General features: G+C 37.3%; 1 protein-coding gene across 1 annotated transcript; it reads left to right on the top strand.

The window, feature by feature from the left end:
- The first annotated feature begins 7,441 nt into the window (after positions 1-7,441).
- LOC121412600 (ketosamine-3-kinase-like) lies at positions 7,442-16,914 on the top strand. Its single transcript, XM_041605379.1, has 5 exons — positions 7,442-7,620; positions 8,301-8,514; positions 8,977-9,175; positions 9,598-9,772; positions 15,997-16,914. Exons 1-5 carry the CDS (start codon positions 7,442-7,444, stop codon positions 16,058-16,060), a joined length of 831 nt encoding a protein of 276 aa, XP_041461313.1. The 3' UTR covers positions 16,061-16,914.
- The last annotated feature ends 3,127 nt before the right edge of the window (positions 16,915-20,041 follow it).

Below are 20,041 nucleotides of genomic sequence, written 5' to 3'. Positions count from 1 at the left end.
GGAGTCGCCCCCAAACTCCCTGGAATAAAGGAAGTGCTACTTTTATCATTGGACATGCATTTCCGGCAGAAGTTTTATTGATCAGTTTTCTCTAATATGAAAAATATTAATTTCATCGTTTTTGTTCTTATCGATGGTTACTTTGTATGACGGATTTATTGTATAATTTATAATCATGTTTCAAATAATTTGTACAACTTGTTCATGGAAAGTGAATGTGTATTTTGATTTGAGAGAATGCAATAAAAACATCCTTTAAGAAATGATGGCAACGCTCCTGTCGCATATGAGCGCGTATCAGTTAAAGAGGTTAACCAAAATCAGTGCACGAAACTAACCGACAGGGTTGCTCGCATGTGAAGTAACTTGTATGGAGAATAAGGAGTGGGGGTACACGAGTAGTGTGGGTGTACTGATAAATGAGATTTCCATCGATGTAAGTACAAAAACAAGTAAAAACATAGGCAAAATATTTCAGACCTCATGCAATTAACCGAGAAGGCAGTCTTTGACTTTATGTCATAATCAAATACAGAGTGTAACAAATATACATTGCAGGCAGTTATAGGGCAGTACGGGGAAAGGTAGAAGTGTTGAGCGTTCTGTACATTAAGAAAAATGAATGTCAAAACAAACTGATCACTTCTCGAAGATTTAAACGTGGCAAAACTGTCGGACTCATTAACCCTTAACCAGGTCGGGCCTTGTGGGATGTTATATGACCGGGGGGGGGGGGGGTCGAATCAACCCCCCTTAAGATCTCGGCCGCCGATCTCGCGAACGTCGTGAAAGTTGGCATAATATTACTGTTGGATGTGATCTACAAGACCGTTTTTTCCGAAATAATAAGATTTGTTAAATTAATTATGCTGATTTGTACGTAAATCATACTTTTTGACCTAATTCACAAAAAGCCACAAGAATGATATTTTTTGGTAATGATATTCTTTACACCATCGCTAATAACAAATGGAATAAAATTGCTTGGTTTGAAAATGAATTTCTCATGTATTTTTATTGTTTTATGAATTTCTTATGTATTTCCTTTTTTCAAACTTTTTTCTTAGTTTTTTTGCCAAAATTAGAGCAGAACCCTTTGAAGCATAATTATGCTAAATCAATTATTTTCAGCTGATGAAAGTAAAATAATCATATCTTTGACTTTACTAATGAGGTGAGAAAAATCAATTAACATTGACTTTGTACACAAAATTTTGATTTCTGATTAGAAGTATAGTTGCATTAGCTTTGTCATTTTCCCCTGCCACTTTTTTTTCTTCTTTCTTTTCTTTTAATCCCAGTATAACAGAACACAGTGCGCTTAGAAACACCAGTAGTAAGCGCCTTGTAAATGTAATATTAGTAATATTACGTTTTGGGGCAATTTGGGTCTGACCATGGTCTGACATGCACTTACGTATAAATGTTGCGTAATATACTATTTTCAGAATACTATGTAAACATCTATCCAAAAATAAAATTGTATTAAGAAAGTTCTCTCTCCCTTCGGTCGCTCGCATCTTTTCAGAAAATTTGCTCCAACATGTCTAACCGCCATATCTGACCCCCTCAAAGTGCACTTAAAGGGGAAGTTCACCCTGACAAAAAGGTTAGTGTAAAAATAGCCGAAAAAATAATAAAAAATATTGCCGAAGGTTTGAGAAAAATTCATCAAATAATTAAAAAGTTTTTAGAATTTCAATTATTTGATTTGTGACGTCATATGCGAGCAGCATTCCTTCATAGCGAATGGTAATAAATCAATGAAATGTCATTTTCTCAGAAAATTGAAAATGGTTTTCACTGTACTTTTGTATATCAATAGACAAATCATTTCACACCCGATCATGAAAAGAAAACAAAATTAAGTCATCAGGAACCATGCAAAATTTGAAATTCATGCATTTTATATTACATAACACATGGGGCAGCTGCTCGTTTATGACGTCACAAATCCAAAATTTTGAACTCTAATAACTTTCTTACTCTTTAACAGATTTTCCTCAAACCTTCACCAATATTTTTTATTATTTTTTCTGCTATTTTTACAACAAAGTTTTCTTCAGGGTGAACTTCCCCTTTAACCCTAATGGCAGACGCACACACGCACGCATGCACGGCGCACCCGCGGATTTACACGAAAATGCTATATCGCGTGCTTAAAGGGATGGTCTGGGTTAGAAATATTTATATCTAAATAAATAGAGTAAAATTCATAGAGCAAATGCTGAAAATTTATTAAAATCGGATAACAAATACCAAAGTTATATTGAATTATAAATTTTATTAATATTTTGAGTAAACAGCACATCGTCATGAATATTCATTAGGTGGGCTGATGATGTCATATCCCCACTTTCCTTTTTCTTATGTTATAACATGAAATCATAATTGTTTGAAATTTTGTATGTGTAAATGATGTGTCTCCATTATGATGAAATAAGTTGTGGCAATAAATAACTCATGGTCTTAATCAGTTGTCAATCCTATTGTTTTAGTTCTTGGTAGAAATTTTTTGAATGAATATAATTTCATATAATAAAATACAAAAGAACAAGTGGGGATATGACATCATCAGCCCACCTAAAGAATATTCACGAAGACATTAGTACCGTTTCACCGGAATAATGCAAATTTTTAAAATTCAATAACTTGGTGATTTGTTATCCAATATTGATCAGATTTTCAGCATTTTGCTCCGAGAATTTTGCTCTATTTATTGACATATTGATATCTCCAGCCTGGACCATCCCTTTAAACACACATCTACAACCTTCATCAGTATTGTACTTTATTCATGAAAAAAATAAATGTGAATTAAATTAGATTGATATATAGGTCTCCATTAGGCCTGTAACATGAAGTTGATTAAGTTGGTTGAAAATGTTGGTTAACAAAGCTACAGAGTTAAAGGGGAATCCAACCGAAATAAAAACTTGCTTTTAGAGGGAAAAGGAAAATCAGACAAGTTGATAGGTGTTAGTTTGAACATTATTGGACAAACAATACGAAGTTTATGAATTTTTAAAAGCTGTGAATATTGGTAATCATTATACATATGGAGATTTCAAATTGGCAACAAATGTGATGTCAAAGTGATGTAAGGCAAGGGCTACTCTTCCATGTACTCCAATACATAAAATGACTAAAATTACATTTTTTTCAAAAGTTTTACTTCAAATTAAATTTTTCTTTCATGAGGACATAAAACAAAAACAATATACTACCTAGGCTATATTTAGATTACAGCCCCAGGGGAATGGGTACTTGGGAGAAAACCACAAAACACTAAGATGATAAATTACATGGCCTCTAGGAAAGTTGTCCTTGCCTGTTGTCATAATTTACTTACCCAGTTGCCAATATACCCATTTTACACACGCTAAAATTTCCTTAACCCCGTACAATAGGTGGGGCTAAATGGTACGGGGTTAAGATCGCTAGTGTAAAACGAAAGTGGGCTAACCTTAACCCCGTACTATAGGTGGGGCTAAATGGCAATTTAGCCCCACCTATAGTACGGGGTTAAGGAAATGTTAGCGTGTGTAAAAAGTGTACGAGTGAAGTACTTCTACTACGAATGATCGACAAATGTATTTAAAGCATGAGCTACCACTAGTCCGGGTTAGCGAGTTTCGTGTGTGAAAAGCAAGCATTCCTTATCCGGGGTTAGCAATAACAATTTGGCATGTGTGAAAAGGGGGAAAAATAGTACAGGGTTAAGGATAGTACGGGGTTAGCGATAGTCCGGGGCTAAGAAAATCCTGTGTAAAAAGGGTGAAAGTCTTAGAGATCTCAATTTTAAAAGGGCCATAACTTTCTTATTGCTTGTCCGATTTCTTGCAAACTTTCACCATTCTATTTTGATTATTTTTCTCCTTTCAAACACAACATATTATGACCAAGGCTGGATTCCCCTTTAAATCAAACACCGCTGCCCATATTATGTATGAGGCTTACCACGGTTTGGAGAATATCGGCGTATAATTTAAACCTTGAATATCAAAAGTTATTTGACATCCATTTTTTTTTCATAACAAAAGTTTTGATTGTTTGATTCATACTGGTACTGATATGAACAAAACAAAATATTTCTTGTCTTATACAAAGCTATTTTTAAATCCTAAAGTCTCAAACAATAGCAGATCATAATTGTACAAAATACATGGTGCGTGGAAATTATCTCCCTTTTTACTTCATTCCGCCAATCTATCTTCACCGCTCCCCCCCCCCCCTCTCTCTCTCTCCCTCTCTCTTTCGTTCACTTTCTGACAGTGCTGTTTGTGTCTCTCTCTTTTTCCTTTTCTCTCTCTCTCCCTCCCTGTCCTATCTAATGCTCTCTCTCTTTTTCTCTCTCTGTTTAGCTCTCGTCTCTATCATCTTCCGCGGTGGGGGGGGGGGGCTCAGAATTGGAAGGGTAGGTTTGCGGCCCCAAATATGAAACCAGTACCTTTAGGAAATGAAGTTGCAATAAAATGAGGGGCTCAAAAAGTAGATGGTCCTTTGCAAATGGCGGTGCTTGGGAACTTGAATTTTACATGAATTAAATGGGGGTTTTCGCCGACGCCTGAAATGAGGGACTTAATAACGGGGGATGGTTATTGAAAAAAAATGCTAGAGAAATGCTGGCAAGGCATGAAGGTGGGAGATCTTGAGGGCCACTCATGCCCATACTGCCATTATGAAATTACTGCCCTGCAGAAAAAAAGGAGAGCGGGACATCCCCTCCCCCGGGCCCCCCCCCTTTTTATATACCCCCTCCCCCCTCCCTCCCCGGGCCTCCCCCCCTCTCTTTCTATCTTTCTCTCCGTCCTCTACCTTTCCCTTATTGCCCATTTCAATGAAAATATTTGTATTTGCTGAAGCATTGCGCTGCGTTTACCATGCATGGGGTCAATCATGCGTTTACTATGGATTGATGAGGAGTCGTTGCTTTTGTTCGAGATTGATGAAATCCCAAGTCAATCATTTTACGGTAGAATGAAGAAAATACTATTAATAAAAACACACCGCATGGAGACTATATGCACCCAGTTGACTTTTTTTTCTTCTTTTTTTCCTTGTATTTTCAAAATATAATATGCATTCAAGCCTACGTACAAGCTTGCGTGCAGTTGTGTTGTTTCCGTGATTTTATGCGCCTTTTCGGGAAGAGAAATTTTCATTTCTGCCTTCCTTTTCTCTAATTTCATTTATTTCTATTTCTTACCAACTATGTCAATGCAACCTATTGTATATGTGTGAATATTATATCGGCCAATGAAATGAAAACTGATATTCTTATTTCATTTTTTTTAAAAGATGCTATATAATATATAGAACCCTAAAATGAGAAAGAAGCTATTCATAACCCTTTTCAAGAGTTAAAAAAAAGAAAATATACCCAAAAGCTCCGAAGAGCAGTGGCAAAATAGTAATTTCTTGACTGGTTGCCAACCAACCCAAGCTAGAAGAAGAAGAGTGCAGATTTGTGTATTTTATTGTAAGACATGGTTTACAGTTTGGCACGTTTAATGAAAAGATAAATAGAAGCCCGGTCGAAAGGTTACAGATATATCAAGTACAACACACGTCACAGCGCTCCATTATTACGAAATATTCACCAACACACCCACTTTTATTGCGAAAAAGAGTGGGCTTTCCACAACAACAATAATACCCAGTTGAAATTATTTCGCTTTATTTACCAACCTAATTTCGGTGTATTCCAAATAATATTCGCAGACGCGACCACTTTGCTCATACTGAATAGTTAATTGACAGGTTTTTATCGTCTGCAAACTTCGATCGAAGGATATACTATAAAGCTGTAGTCATTGGCGTCATTCGAAATATAGATGAAACTGATCTTTATAATTGACGTTTTCGTTCTTATATCAATGGTTCTTTATAGTTTGAATGTGCAGAAGTAGCCTATTCGACTTGGCGAGAAAGGTAAATATCCATTATTCGTTATTATGATGTCTATTAGTATTACTAGTGGTGGGAGGCATATATATAACCCTAACATTGTTGCGTTTGTTTGGGATGAAGCCTGTTATGTTCCCTTTACAGATCGTAAATCCATTTCAGTCATAATTATTCATGGCCGTCACCGGGTGGGGAGGGGGTGCGGTGCAGAGGACCAACTTGGTTTTTTTTTTTTTGCTTGTGAAATTTCGGCTCGTGACCAAGATGACCTTCGTTTTGGTAGTGAAACCATTCCTTTTCTTTTCTTTTTTTTTGCGTGTCAAATATTCTAAACCAGCACACCCTGTTAAAAACATCGTTCCTAGGGCCACCAGCAGCATTGCCTGAAGTCGGAATTGGTAATCCCCCTACCCCCCCCCCCTTGAAAAAAATCTGGTGACGGCCATGTTTTTTTTAATCTATGTTATTTATGTTACATTAGGGAGACCCCTATCTTATGGGAGCGTAATTCGTGTAATAATATAGGCCTAAAGATTTCTTAGTGATTTTTAGCAGCTAGTTGCTCTCATCAGCCAATCAAATAGGCCTATAGAATTTTGTGGTAGCTTGTATAATAGTGAAATTCCCATTATGTTTCATGACGTAACCCTGTGAAGTTAAGGCTATTTGAACCCTTTTTCTTCAATCCTCAGATTTCAAACGGGATATAAAATAATAACAAATCTGGGTTCTGAAAATGGAGAAGACACTTTGCGATCGGATGGGATTAAAGATTTTAAAAGAATTACCAATCCTTGACAGAGGGGTCATGAATGAATGTAGGGGTTTTCAGACTGACAGAGGAAAATACTTTGTCAAGATGAACACAAAGAGCCAGGTATGTTTATTCGTTTGTTTGCTTTATATAACCATGTAGAAACTTGGCTTTGGCGATCGTGCTGTTCCATATGCAATTTTCGACGCAAACCTGACGAAGACGTGAGGTTTGCGTAGAAAATTTTGAGAATACTTGGAAATAAACTTATATATAATATATTTGAAATAAAGTATGTACGTGATATCATTGTTAGCACACCCCTCAATAGCATTGATGGACGTGTCCAAAATTATTGCCAAAAATTGAAGGATGATAAAACGAATAATACCGGTCCGAATGCTGAGCCTTGTGGAGTCCCTGAGAAATAGCGGTGAAGATGTTCTGTCATTAACGGATTCCTGTCATTTAAAGTTTTGCTTCAATTTATGGAAAATGCTCTGACCTTATGGATGTGTCATTTCATTCATTCAAATCCAAATATTTCAAATATAGATTACTTATTTGATTACTGGTACAAAGAAATCAAAAAGGAGACTAGCTTTCTTTGAAAACCCTAATCCAGTAATTGTCCAGATAAATTCTTGACACCGTATTTCAGAAAAAAAATCCCTTGATATATATAGTATGTCACATACATTCATGATAAAAAACAAAGATTAGAAGAAAAGATAGAGAAGAATTGCAATTCTCTCGATTTATATGCAGACGATGACGATGTTTGAGGGCGAAAAAGCTGGCCTAGAGTCCCTGCTAGGCACTGGAGCGGTCCAATGTCCCAGACCTATTCAGATCTATGACATTAACGATGGCCCAGGATCTATCTTTATCATGGAACATCTTGAATTGACGGAGCTTGATCAGCACGCTGCTGCGTTAGGTGAAGCTGTCGCAAGGTAATTTCAACCAAAGACTATATGGGTTATGTAAGCCTGTTCAGGATGAATTATATATGTTGCAAAAATTTAGAATTCAGAGGTATGATATTGATAATGTGGAGTATAAACTTTTGAGGCATTTTGATAAAATCATAAGATCAGGGGAGCTCTTCATCAACATTTTCAGCCGACAAATAGTAAGTTGTCAGATCGGACAATTCCTGATTTTGATTGGCTGAGATCCATTGTTATTATGGTAACTGTCAGATAAAACGGGACTTGTCAGATAAAACGTCTGGCATATCCTTTCATGAAACGCTCACAGGGCCTTTGAATTCAATGGTGCAGTTTAATATCTGAAGCCATGATGATAATGAAGTGATGGCCTTTCAGGGGAGCCATTCATAACGCGTCTTATTATTAATATTCAGACGTGGAACCAGGAGGTACATGTCTCCGTTTGTATCACTTGATGTCCACTGTCCCCCCCCCCCCATCCCCGAAAGTGAGGATTAAAGATGCCTTTTTTAAAAAGCCCATTTTAACATTCTTGTTTTTACTCGTCAAAATAATGCTACATTGTGCCCCCCCCCCTCCCCCTGAATTCCTGCAACCCTGATGAATTCTCTCATCCGGCCGGGATATCACAAGCTCTTGACAGCCTTTAAAAAAAATCACGGAATATTTCCATTAATCAGGTTACATCTCCACAACAGTCATCTGAAGATGAAAGAGGAAAAGCACGAAGGCAGGATCGGTGGGGTCCCGGTTTCGCGTCCTACATACATGCATGATGTAAATGGGGAAGATGTCGAGGAGGAAACCCAGCGATCTGTCTCTCAGTTTGGATTCCACACCACAACCTGCGTGGGATACCTACCTCAAGATAACACATGGTCGGATGACTGGATGGTAAGATACTTGCATTTGCTGTCTATTCCTCTTTTGGCTTGTTCATACCAGTGGCAGCAACGGGGGGGGGGGCATGGGTCATGGGGGCAGCCCCCCCCCTCCCCGGACGTTCGCTTGCACGTTTAGAACTTATGAAGAGTCAAATCTCTATGAAAAAGCAGATATACCTCTGAATTGTAATGATGTTGACACAAGGGTGACCACAGGGTATTTCGATAGGATCGAGTGGGGGCAAGAAAGGTGACATTATTTTTCATTATTTTAGTAATTGGTGTATTGTGTAGGAAAATAACCCCTAACTCAATTTTCAGTTTGTTTATTTTTTCTTTCTTCCCCTTCCTTTTTTTTCAATGGTGCAAATATTCCCAATGCAATACCACGTCATTCGATAATTGATGTTCAACCGGATAAGGATTAAATTTGTCAATTCAATCACAGTATTCACCAATCTTACTTCCTCAGACTTTTTTTGTCCGCCAAAGATTGAAACCTCGGATGGATTACATTGAGAGGGAATTTGGAGACCGCACATTGATCGAGATGTGGCCGCATCTTGTAAGGCACATACCGCGGTTATTCCGCGGTACCGACCGCGTTATTCCAGCGTTACTGCATGGTGACCTACACGGGGGAAATGTTGGCGAAACAACGACGGGTCCAGGTTAGTTTTAGTGCCTTTCACCTGCAATACAGGTGGAGGCGGGGGGAGGGCGTAGAAACTTTGTCCTCCCCCCCAAAAAAGGGGGGGGGGAGAGAGAAATAGTTCCACGACTAATAAAATGGTAGATAATCATAAGGAGAAAAGGAATAGGGTGAAATATCATTGTTCGGAATGTTTAATCAAAATCGAAAAAGGGTCGAAATTTATTGTTGGCATGACGCCCCTAACTATGCATATGTTTTGTTACAGGAGGACCTACACTTTACAAACATATTCCATTTATGAAAAATTATTGTGATTAAGATGATAAAACAATAATTCTCCGAATCGCTTCTTTTTCTGGGACACATACCTAATGTCTCATCGTCAAATTTTGGACGATATGCAATTATTGAAACAGGCCTAAATCCATCAATTTCCAGTGATATTCGATCCTGCTTGTATCTATGGACATCACGAGTTTGAACTAGCAGCGACCCGAGAATTTGTTGACTTCAAACAAGATTTCTACCCAGCCTATCACCGACTGATTCCAAAGGCAGAGGGTTTCGACGAGAGGGAAAAACTATACATCATCAGTTTCTTTCTCAATTATTGGTAAGGCCTGTTAGATTCAATGTTTTAATAACAGGTACAAAAGCGATGACGACGCTTACATCTGTTGTTGATTTATGCATTTTTTTCATTATCTATTCATTCATCTTTATTTATTTATTTATTCATTCATTCATTTATTCATTCACTGTTATTTATTTATTTATTTATTTACTTATCTGTTATTTTATGGGGGCATTTCAGCAATTATAGGGCCTACCTATAGCGGTAGATAATGATGAAAAACATCAAAATCCAAAAATGGAGGAGGATCGGTTTCATGCCCACCCCACACCCCCCCCCCCCCCCCCGCCGACAAATAGCCATATGTATACTTCCTTATAGCTGATGTCATTGTGGTTCCAAACGAATCATGAACCGGGTAAATTTTTAATAATTTTTAAAGTGCTGATTAGTAACTTATCAGACCATGAATCGGTTCAATATCGAATTAAGTTTTGGATGTATTTTGTGTGCTTCCAAAATCATAAAGACTCACAATTTTGATGACTGTCATCTGTGGTAAATAGTAAGTAAATATTAATTTTGATCGGCTGTTGAGCCGCAGTTGCCATATTATATTAGTTACCATAATGACAAACAGTTCCGAGTCTTTTATGAAACGGGCCAATGATCATAAAAACGATGAATGCAAACTAACATGACGTCACACCATTATACTCTACGACGCCCTTCATTTGTTTTTCGTGATTTCATAAAAAAAAGCTCCAATGTTTCAATGCCTGAAAAATCCTCTGTAGATTATTATTTTTTTATTGCTTTTACATGGCTAGATTCCACTACAAGGTAATTCATTGACTTTGAAAATAAATGTAGTCGGCCTAGGCCTACGTACCAGTGGCGTATATACGTACAGATGGGGGAGAAAAGGGATCAGAGAGATATCTGATCCCCTCTAAACTCTATCTTTGGCACATTACGCCACTGCTATACCAGTGGCGTAGCTACGGAGGGAGGGGGCTAGGGGCACGTCCCCCCCCCCCCGACATTTGATGTGCCCCCCCCCCAGGGGCCCCCCTGAAAAAAAAAATTGGCCGAGCAAAAAAAAGAAAAAGAAGGGGAAAGACAGAAGGAAAAAAGAGGAGGAAGACGAGTGAATAAAATAATGTTAGGGGAAGACTTGCAAAAAAAAATAATTTCATGTTACTAAATAAAATTTTCGTTTGCGCTTCGCGCTCGAATTATAGGCTAATATGGAGCTTAAAATATCAAGTTTTGAAGTCAATGTACATAACATATTTCAGCTCGGACATCGAGCTTTCATTATTTTTTTCCTTTTACAATCGTAATGCACTCTGTAAAATGTCTGTTAATATGGTCTACAAATCAACATTTTAAGCTCACGCTGCGTGGTCGCATTATTTCATTTGCCAAGCTCTGTTTGTCTTCGCGTAATCCATAAAGTTCTCAAAATATCAATTTTCAGAGGTGACTGTCGAAACGTAGGCCTATAAGTTAGCGCTGCGCGCTCGCATTTTGATTGGTGAGTACTCTATATCAATTCTATATAAGCAAACAAAAAATCCAGTCCCTTTTAAACATTTTATTTAAAAAAATCAGCTCGCGATTCGTGCTCGCATTAATTGTTAAAAATGTATTAACCACTGTAATGCGTATTCATATGATTACAAATGCGCAAAATTTATCATTTTCAAGCCTTAAAAAAACAACTTCCACACTGTCATTACACAAATTAGATTAACGAATAAGAAAATAACATTTCGTGAATTCCTAATAACTAAATTGGGTCTTTTCAGAATGGATTATCGACAAGTTTAGGAATAATAGGAAGATAGTCATCATTTTCATATGATGACAAAATGTCCTTAAAACGTCCCAGTCCTTTGTTAAACTCGCGCTTCGCGCTCGCATCATTCATTAACTGTGATCCACATCAACTTCACAATTTTCCTACACAGTATTTGAATTAGTATTTAAATGGACCTTTTTAGATCGTAATATCAAATGTTTTCAGCTCGCGCTTGCATTATTGATCTTCATGATTAAAAAAATGTATTCAGAATACCCAGATTCTAGGTCTAAATCTAAAACATGTGCACGCATGTTTATTAAGATAGCCTGAATGTTCTTTATTTAAAATATGCCTAAATTATCCAGTTCCAGATCAGAATAGAATTGTCTGCTTGCGCTTCGCGCTCGCACTTTTACATGGAGCTATTATAGCTCCATGAAAGATAAAAAATAAATAAAAATTGGCTCGCGCTTCGCGCTCGCACTTTTTATATAGGGCTTATGAGATCATTTCATATTTATGTTGTCTTATAAGAATGAAGCTGACTGATCGTAAATATAGGTGAAAATAATTTCGGGCCCCACCCCCTATTGGCGAAAGTCGGATCCTCCCTTGTGACACATACACACACACACACACACACAGAAAAATAATGTTTGCCCCCCCCCCTGAAAAAGCAAGGACCCCCAGTGCCCTCCACCTCCCCGAAAAAATCCTAGCTACGCCACTGTGCTATATGAACCATAATTTCAACTGAAATTATTCCAATGGTTATCATTTCGGGTAAATTTCATTCCCTCGATCGTTCAAATAATGATTAGGCTTTTTTCACTTAAAAAACTAACAACCTTAACGGTCGGAATGTTATCGGGGAATCCCCTCCTGACGACGACGACATTGCCCATTTTTGCCCTAGAATAGAACCAATTAACTCTTCAGTCATAGTGTGTTACGCATGTGTTGTAGAATTCTGAATAGAGAGAATGTTTCCGACTCATATTTCTATAGGTTAATTCGTCATTGGTGTTAAGTCCTAGCAAACATTGTTAGGTGGGTCAAATGTTTTCTGACAAGCAACAGCAAAAATAAAAGGATCCTCAAAATTTATGTGGCACTCGACCCTGCTCCCCCACCCGGTACGCTCGTGGAAGGAGACCTTACATTGCCCAGATTATGTGTTTTCTATTTAAAGCACAGGTTAAATTTATACTCACTAGCGGATCCAGGGGGGCAAAGCCGGCCCGTGCCCCCCCCCCCCTTGAGAGGCACATTTAAAATTTTCAATATAAAAATGCCGTTAAAACAGAAGTGTGCCCCCCTTACAACTCTACAACCCCAGTGGCGTAGCTACGGGGGCACGTCCCCCCCCCCCCCTGAGATTTGGTGTGCCCCCAGGTGCTCCCCCCCCCCGAAATAATTGGCCGGGCAAAAAAAAAGGGAGAAAGAGAAAAAGGAAAAGAAGTAGAAAGACAGAAGAAAAAATAAGAGGAGGAAGACGAGTGAATGAAGTAGTGTGAGGGGAAGAATTGCAATAAAAAATCTTTCATGTTACTATATAAAATTTTTGCATGCGCTTCGCGCCAAAATTGCCTGTTCGATAAGATTCATATCTTGCTCAATAGGCTGATATAGATCAAGGTTTGAAGTCAATATACAAAACATATTTTAGCTCAGACATCGAGCTTTCATTATTATCATTTACAAATTTAAGTGCTCTGTAAAATGTCCGTTTTATGGTCTTCAAATCAGCATTTTAAGCTCACGCTGCGTGGTCACATTGTTTGATTAGCCAAGGTAATATTGTCTACGTGTATTAAACAAATGTATTCAGAATGCCCAGATTCTAGGTCTAAATCTAAAACATGCGCGATAGCCTGCATGTACTTTATTGAAAATGTACTTAAATTATCCAGTTTCACATCAGAATATCAATATTGTCTGCTCACGCTTCACGATCGCATTTTTAATGATACTCAATTAACTATATCTTATTTATGATTAATAAAATATGAATAGAATGTCCCGCTTTTAGGTCTAAAATCTCAATTTTCTTCACCTCGCGCTTCGCGCTCGCATCAATTGTTTAGGGTGCAGGGGCGGATCCAGCTTTCGCCAATAGGGGGGACCGAAAAATATTTTGACCAACATTTTTCTCGATTGGCCGCTACAATCTGGCTTTTTTTTTTTTCACGGGGTAATCCTAACTAAAGACTTAAGTTTTAAGTGTATGTTAGTTTTTATTGCTATAAACAATATTAGGTATCTCATGTGGTCTTAATATATAATGCGAGCGCGAAGCGCGAACTAAAAATCTTTGATATTTTATGTCCTTAGAACTGAAGATTCAGAGCAGTCTTTATAATCATGAACAAAGATAAGTATACAACTAAACAATGCGAGTGCGAAGCGCGAGCCGAAATTTTATCATATAGTAACGTGAAAAGTGACTCAATTAGGACTGTTTTTAGTGATTATTGAAGAGGATACAAGTATCACCAAATAAATAATGAGAGTGCGAAGCGCGAGCTCAAAATTTCTGATATTCCGACCTGAAAAAAATGAACAGTCTAAGCGCGTTTTTATTTAAATAAACAAGCTGTGCGTCTCAAACAATTAAATGCGAGCGCGAAGCATAAGCTTAATTTTTTGATATACTGACATGATAAAGGAGCATTTTGACAAATTTTGGTAAGAATTTCCATAGAGCATAGGTATCTCACAAATTAAACAATGCGAGCGCGCAGCGCGAGCCGAACATTTTGATACACATTAAACAATTTGTGTAAATCAAACAAAATAATAAATGCTTGATGTGCTAGAGAATTGTGTGCAAATTGATATCAGAACTGGATATATTGTATATATACTGGTAATATATTAGTGTCATTTAACCCTCTTGAATGGGATTCATTACACAGGCAATGCGAGCGCGAAGCGCGAGCGAAAATTTTTATATAAAGTCTATTTTCCAATTCTTCCCCTCACCTTTTTTTTGGTTTCCTTTCGGGGTCGGGCCGGTCGTTACGAGGCTGTAAATTACACATCATGGGTAAAATACCTCTTTCTTACTTTTCTTTCTGTTTTTCGTAGTTTCTATCAAGGTAAAGAGTAAACTTTTTTTCTGCAGGTTGTAAAAAAATAGGGGGGCCGGGGCCGGCTCGGCCCCTCCTGGATCCGCGCCTGGGGTGTGTTTATGCTTCCATTTCGAGGACAGAATCAGCGATTTCAAACGTTGATTCAAAACGCCGATCGTAAACGTAGTTCTGGGAGTGCTGTTTATGCTTCACTTTTCAGAGCAAATCATGATCTCCAGCTGGCTTCGCATCGTAAAGCGAGGTCAAATTGGGCGCGCATTTTTTCGAAAGTTTTTTATCCGATTGTTGTTATTACGTAAAGATAACATGGAGCAATACGACTGTATTTCCCCTCGGATTTTCATCTCGCCGGAAGCATGTACCAAATGACGTCATTTAAACACGTTTACGATCGTGGTTCTGTTTATGCTTCCCCAGAAAGCCTGATTCTGGTCAAACGACGTTTACAAACGCACCTTTTTGTGAGTTTAGGATCGGCGTTTTGAAACAGCGTTTATATGAAAGTAAGCATGGACGCAACCGTGTTTTGCACTAATCACGTTTGGAAACGCTGATTCTGGCCTGAAAAATGGAAGCATAAACACGGCCTTAGTTACATACCTTTCCCATTTATTAATACAAAAAGTATTTAGAATGACCATTTTTTTTTGGTCGGAATGTCAAAAAAATTTGCTCGCGCTTCGCGCTCGCATTATTAAAATACATACCGTCTTCGTGGGTAACAGTCGTTACCAGGTCCCTTTTCGATAATGCTAGAACTGTTAATAAAAAATTCTACTCGCGCTTGGCGTTCGCAGTAACCATCTAGTTATATAGATCTTGTTCAGGATAACACATAACATTGCCCAGAATATTAAATTTCCAGGACAAAAATGCACGAAAGTAAAAAAAAAAAGACGCTCGCGCTTCGCGCTCGCACTTTTTATAAGGCTCATGAGATTATTTTATATTTATTTTGTTTTATAGGAATAAAGACTGATCAGGGATAATTTTGGGCCCCGTCCCCTATTGGCGAAAGTCGGATCCGCCCTTGTGACACCTACATACACACCGGACAAATGGTGCCCCCCCTGAAAAGGAAGGACCCCCAGGAAAAAAATCCTAGCTACGCCACTGTACAACCCGTCGCTTTTAGAGAATCATATATGTAATATTTCCTATAATATTTCGATATCACACAAAAACAAGATGACCATAATTAATCGTAATGTATTCAATGTTGTTTATAAAAGAACATATAGCATTTTTTAGTTTTGATTTTAGAGTGGAGTCCCTGTGTAGATATTGCAGATTATGTTTATCTACATAACAATTATCATGTCTATTCACCATTCTCACTTTTGATATCTTTTCTGCAGGTGTCATTTTGGACCCAGATATAAGGATAATGTACAGGAGCTATTCACCCAACTAACAAAATAGTCACTATCGTTATCGTGAATTTATTCTCCGAAACCCAAAATTTGAAGTACCATTTCGAACGGTCCGAGGCACTCTAACGCAAGTCAGTGAGAAAAATTTGAGCCGGTAATTATGCAACATGATAGTTAAAAACCCGTAAAACGAGTAAAATGAACCAACACAAAAGTTTATTTCTATGTAATAAATTTTGCATATATCAAGTATTCATAGTGATATCTTATTAATAGAAATTAGATGAATTATACTATATATGATATATATTTTGTGTGAAAATAACTATTAGAAAGCCACACTGCCTTATAAAATAAACATCATGTACAATAAAGGTTTCCAGGGTAGACCGCATTTCAAAATGTAATATTAATGTCAGCATTTCTGTACTGATATATCTCATGTAATTAGTGAACAATCTTTTTTTTATGATCACTCCTCGGCCCTATTATATATTCGTGGCAATTTGATGTTTTAGAGCGTAAAAATATAGGCCAGTAATTTTTCTAACGTAGGGCTAACTAAAACCTCTTTTAAAGATTTCTTTTATTGATGTTGAATGTCCGGATGACTCCCAATTCATTGCTTACCGATGTGTCAGTTCTTGTTCTAACCCAAACACAATATTCTTGTGTATAAAATATAAGCCTACGAGCGGCATTATCTCAGCAAAGTAATGTTCATGTGACTGGTGTTATATTTACGGTATAGTTTTATTCCAACACCTCACTGTAAGAACTGGGGTGTTAAAAGTGACAGCAGTTGGTGTCTCGAGAGGATTAAAATTACACCTTATAGAGTGAATACAACACCAAATAGTGTGAAAGTGAAAACCAAAGGTGCTGTAATAATACCAAAGGTTTTTTTTTTTAACTAACACTGTATTTAACACCCGGGGGGCACTTCCATTCACGAGTGGATACTATGCGCGACCATGGGGTCTCGAAAAGCACCCTAAACACGTTCCATAATGCACCCCTTAACAAGTACTGGCGTGTGAAACCCTACCCTTAACAAGTATTGGAAACAAAACGATACTCTTGGTAAATATTACCTGATCGAAATGAACCCCTAAACAAGTACAGGAATGTTTTATTGTTACTGGTCCTTCGGTCGTCGGCTTTACCTTATTTGGTTTAGTACGACCCCACGTCCTTCTACACCTCGCGCAAATCGGACTCTAAACACGAAGTGTTGGGGCAAAAAGGACATCCTTTATAAAACATTTTAATTTTGTTTTATCATCCCCGCAAATTCGACCCTAAACACGTAATCTTCCTAGCGAAATGGATACCCTTTTTTCATTATTTTTGTGTTTTTGACACCCTTATCACGTTACGTACGTAACGTGCCCTATCGTGAAAAAGACATCCTTTTTACGTGTTTTTTTTGGTCGCGCATGGTATCCACTCGTCAATGTAAGTGCCCCCCCCCCCCGGGATTTAACAACGGAAGTAAACTGACTGGTGAGGTCCTCTATGTACACCGGTTTACACCAAGGTTTATGTTGTGTAACACAAGCTTTGAACACTGAAGTTCAAATCATTATTGTTCATTTCGTTACCTGATTACCAGTATATTGAAAATTCATATTCTGAAAGAATTTTTTCAAAGAAATTTAAATGCAATGAGCAGATTTTGATATTAAATTAGCCATACTGTATACATATTCATAGAATATCTTAATAAGATTATCATGATTATAGGCTGAAAGATTATTGTAATTTAACGTGTTATAATTCTAAATTGCATGTACAATGTTCATTTATGACTGCGTGTTACTTACTTCTTTAAATATCAATATTGAATATTTTGACAGCCATACATGAATATGTTTCCTTTCCAACCACACAGATTATTAGCACAAATATTATTTAGTAGGGATGTGCAATAATATTTATCATATGAAAGTTAGATATTTATTATGAGCCTTCTTTTATCATATCATTTGGAAGAAGTGAAAGTGGAAGTGGAAGGTGTAAAATCACTTAACCCCCCCCCCCGCCGCCCCTTCATCGCTCTTTTACTTTTATCATAACCCTTATAATGTGGAATCGGGGGGGGGGTACGTACAATAATTATTAAACCATACGTTTTCCAGTAATGTGTATAAAAACTTGGAATTAACTATTAAATTGGCGATGTAATGGATGCCCCCCCCGTCCAACTTTAAAAATCGTTCCGCGACCCCTGCTACATAATGCCAACGCATTTGCCACTTTTCCGTCGAAATCCTTGTAGGCCTAGTTATATATACAACCACACAAAAATAAGTTATTTACTCCATTCACAGCATCTAAGATGGCGGGGGAGGGGCAACACATTTTGCAAAAGTTTCTAATGTGTTTTATAAGCATTTTTTTTTTCATGGGCGCCCCCTCTCCCTGGATCGGCCACTGCCTATCCGTGCCGCGGCCGAGTGCAGGTCTAGTGGTCTAAGGCGCCAGGCTATACATAGAAAGTCCGGGTTCGATCCCCGGCCGCGGCATCTATGCCCGTGAGCAAAGCATTTAATGTACAATGCTCTTTTATCCTGCTTTCAAATACTAGTAGTAAATGGAAATGCTATATGCATTATTGGTAACTTGGTGTGCACTTGTTTGAAATAAATCAATAGCAAGTTATTTTGAAATACGATCCGATGTACAGGATTGATAAACGAAAAAAATAAGCCTAAGATTGATTTGAGATTGAATTTCTCTTTGCCTCTTCCTTGAGGATTTTTCATTTCAAAATATTTAATATTTACGTAGGAATACTTTTTTTCAAGAGTCAAATGGTATTAGATTAAAGATTAGCTTTCATGATGAATTATATTATTCTTCAAGATGTAGTCCAGGCCGAAAGTAATTTCATTTTTACAGAGTCAAATCAGACAAAACACTGAAATATCATCGAAATTTAACAAGAAATAACAAAGATGTGACATATTTTAATTCTTTTGTATATAATATTCTATATGTATGATAGTAACGATGTGTTCTCGGAAAGACCCATTAACATAATTAACGAATTCATATGAATGTTAAGTAAATCATTTATTACAATTGTTTTATTGTATTTTCACTATACATACAAGCAATGTTCACCAGCTTTCTCTTATTTTATTGTTATTGTATTTCGCTTTGTCTTGAAATCGTTTTATTATGAAATAAAATAAATATATAAAGAGCAATCAATAAACAGATTAAAGAAAAACTAAATAGGATGACAAATCATTTGAAATGCTGGTCAGAATTTTTAAGATAAAATTTGTCATGTCTTGGTCCGCAGTGTGTATAATTATGGAAGTTTTTGTTTCAATTGCTATGTATATTCCTTTGAAGAATGACATCGTTAAAGGCTGTATCATCTCCCCCCCCCCCATCAAACCATCAAAGCTCCATCCCTGTTTAAGCGGGCAAATAATCAAATATTTCGTAGGCAAAGGAAATCAATAATTTCCATCACCAAATTTCTATTGATCTGAATGAAAGAATAAAAGCAATTAAGGCACATGCAGGGACGGCGCTACAATGGTACAATGTGTCGAAATCTAGACAGCAAGTGCCCCTATGATTTTCGAAGTGTAGTGTTATGAAGTATAAGGGGATAAGAGGAAGAAAACGACAAGATGACTAGATTTTGATTCTCAGTGAGTACATATTTATGTGGTCTGTCATCTCAGTTTTCAATATTGAGCAACGTCATATGAAATGAATTATTTGCAAATGTAGCCGGGCTTGACTCCTTGATGATCTATGAGAATAAATTTTGACCATAGGATATAATAGTGATGATATTTAAGGATAGTTTTTCAAATAATGATAATGACTACGATGGTGATAATAAAGGTGGTGATGATGATGGTGGTGGTGGTGGCTATTGATGCATGGTGATCGATGATAATGATGAAAATTATAATAACATAAGCGGATCAAGCCCCCCCCCCCACTGGCGAGCAGTGAAAAGGAAAAAAGGGGGGGGTAAAGAAAAAAGGAGGGAAAAGAG

The sequence above is a fragment of the Lytechinus variegatus genome, chromosome 4 (genome assembly GCF_018143015.1).
Source record: "Lytechinus variegatus isolate NC3 chromosome 4, Lvar_3.0, whole genome shotgun sequence".
Classification (NCBI taxonomy): domain Eukaryota; kingdom Metazoa; phylum Echinodermata; class Echinoidea; order Temnopleuroida; family Toxopneustidae; genus Lytechinus; species Lytechinus variegatus.
Note: the sequence above shows the minus strand (reverse complement) of the source record. Positions and strands in the feature narration are given on the sequence as shown.

Bases quoted from the DNA above. Each gene is read 5' to 3' on its own strand.
- LOC121412600 (XM_041605379.1), top strand. From the start codon at position 7,442: ATGTTTGAGGGCGAAAAAGCTGGCCTAGAGTCCCTGCTAGGCACTGGA. The intron at 7,621-8,300 runs GTAATTTCAACC...TCCATTAATCAG, and splicing joins TTAGGTGAAGCTGTCGCAAG to GTTACATCTCCACAACAGTC. The intron at 9,176-9,597 runs GTTAGTTTTAGT...ATCAATTTCCAG, and splicing joins CGAAACAACGACGGGTCCAG to TGATATTCGATCCTGCTTGT.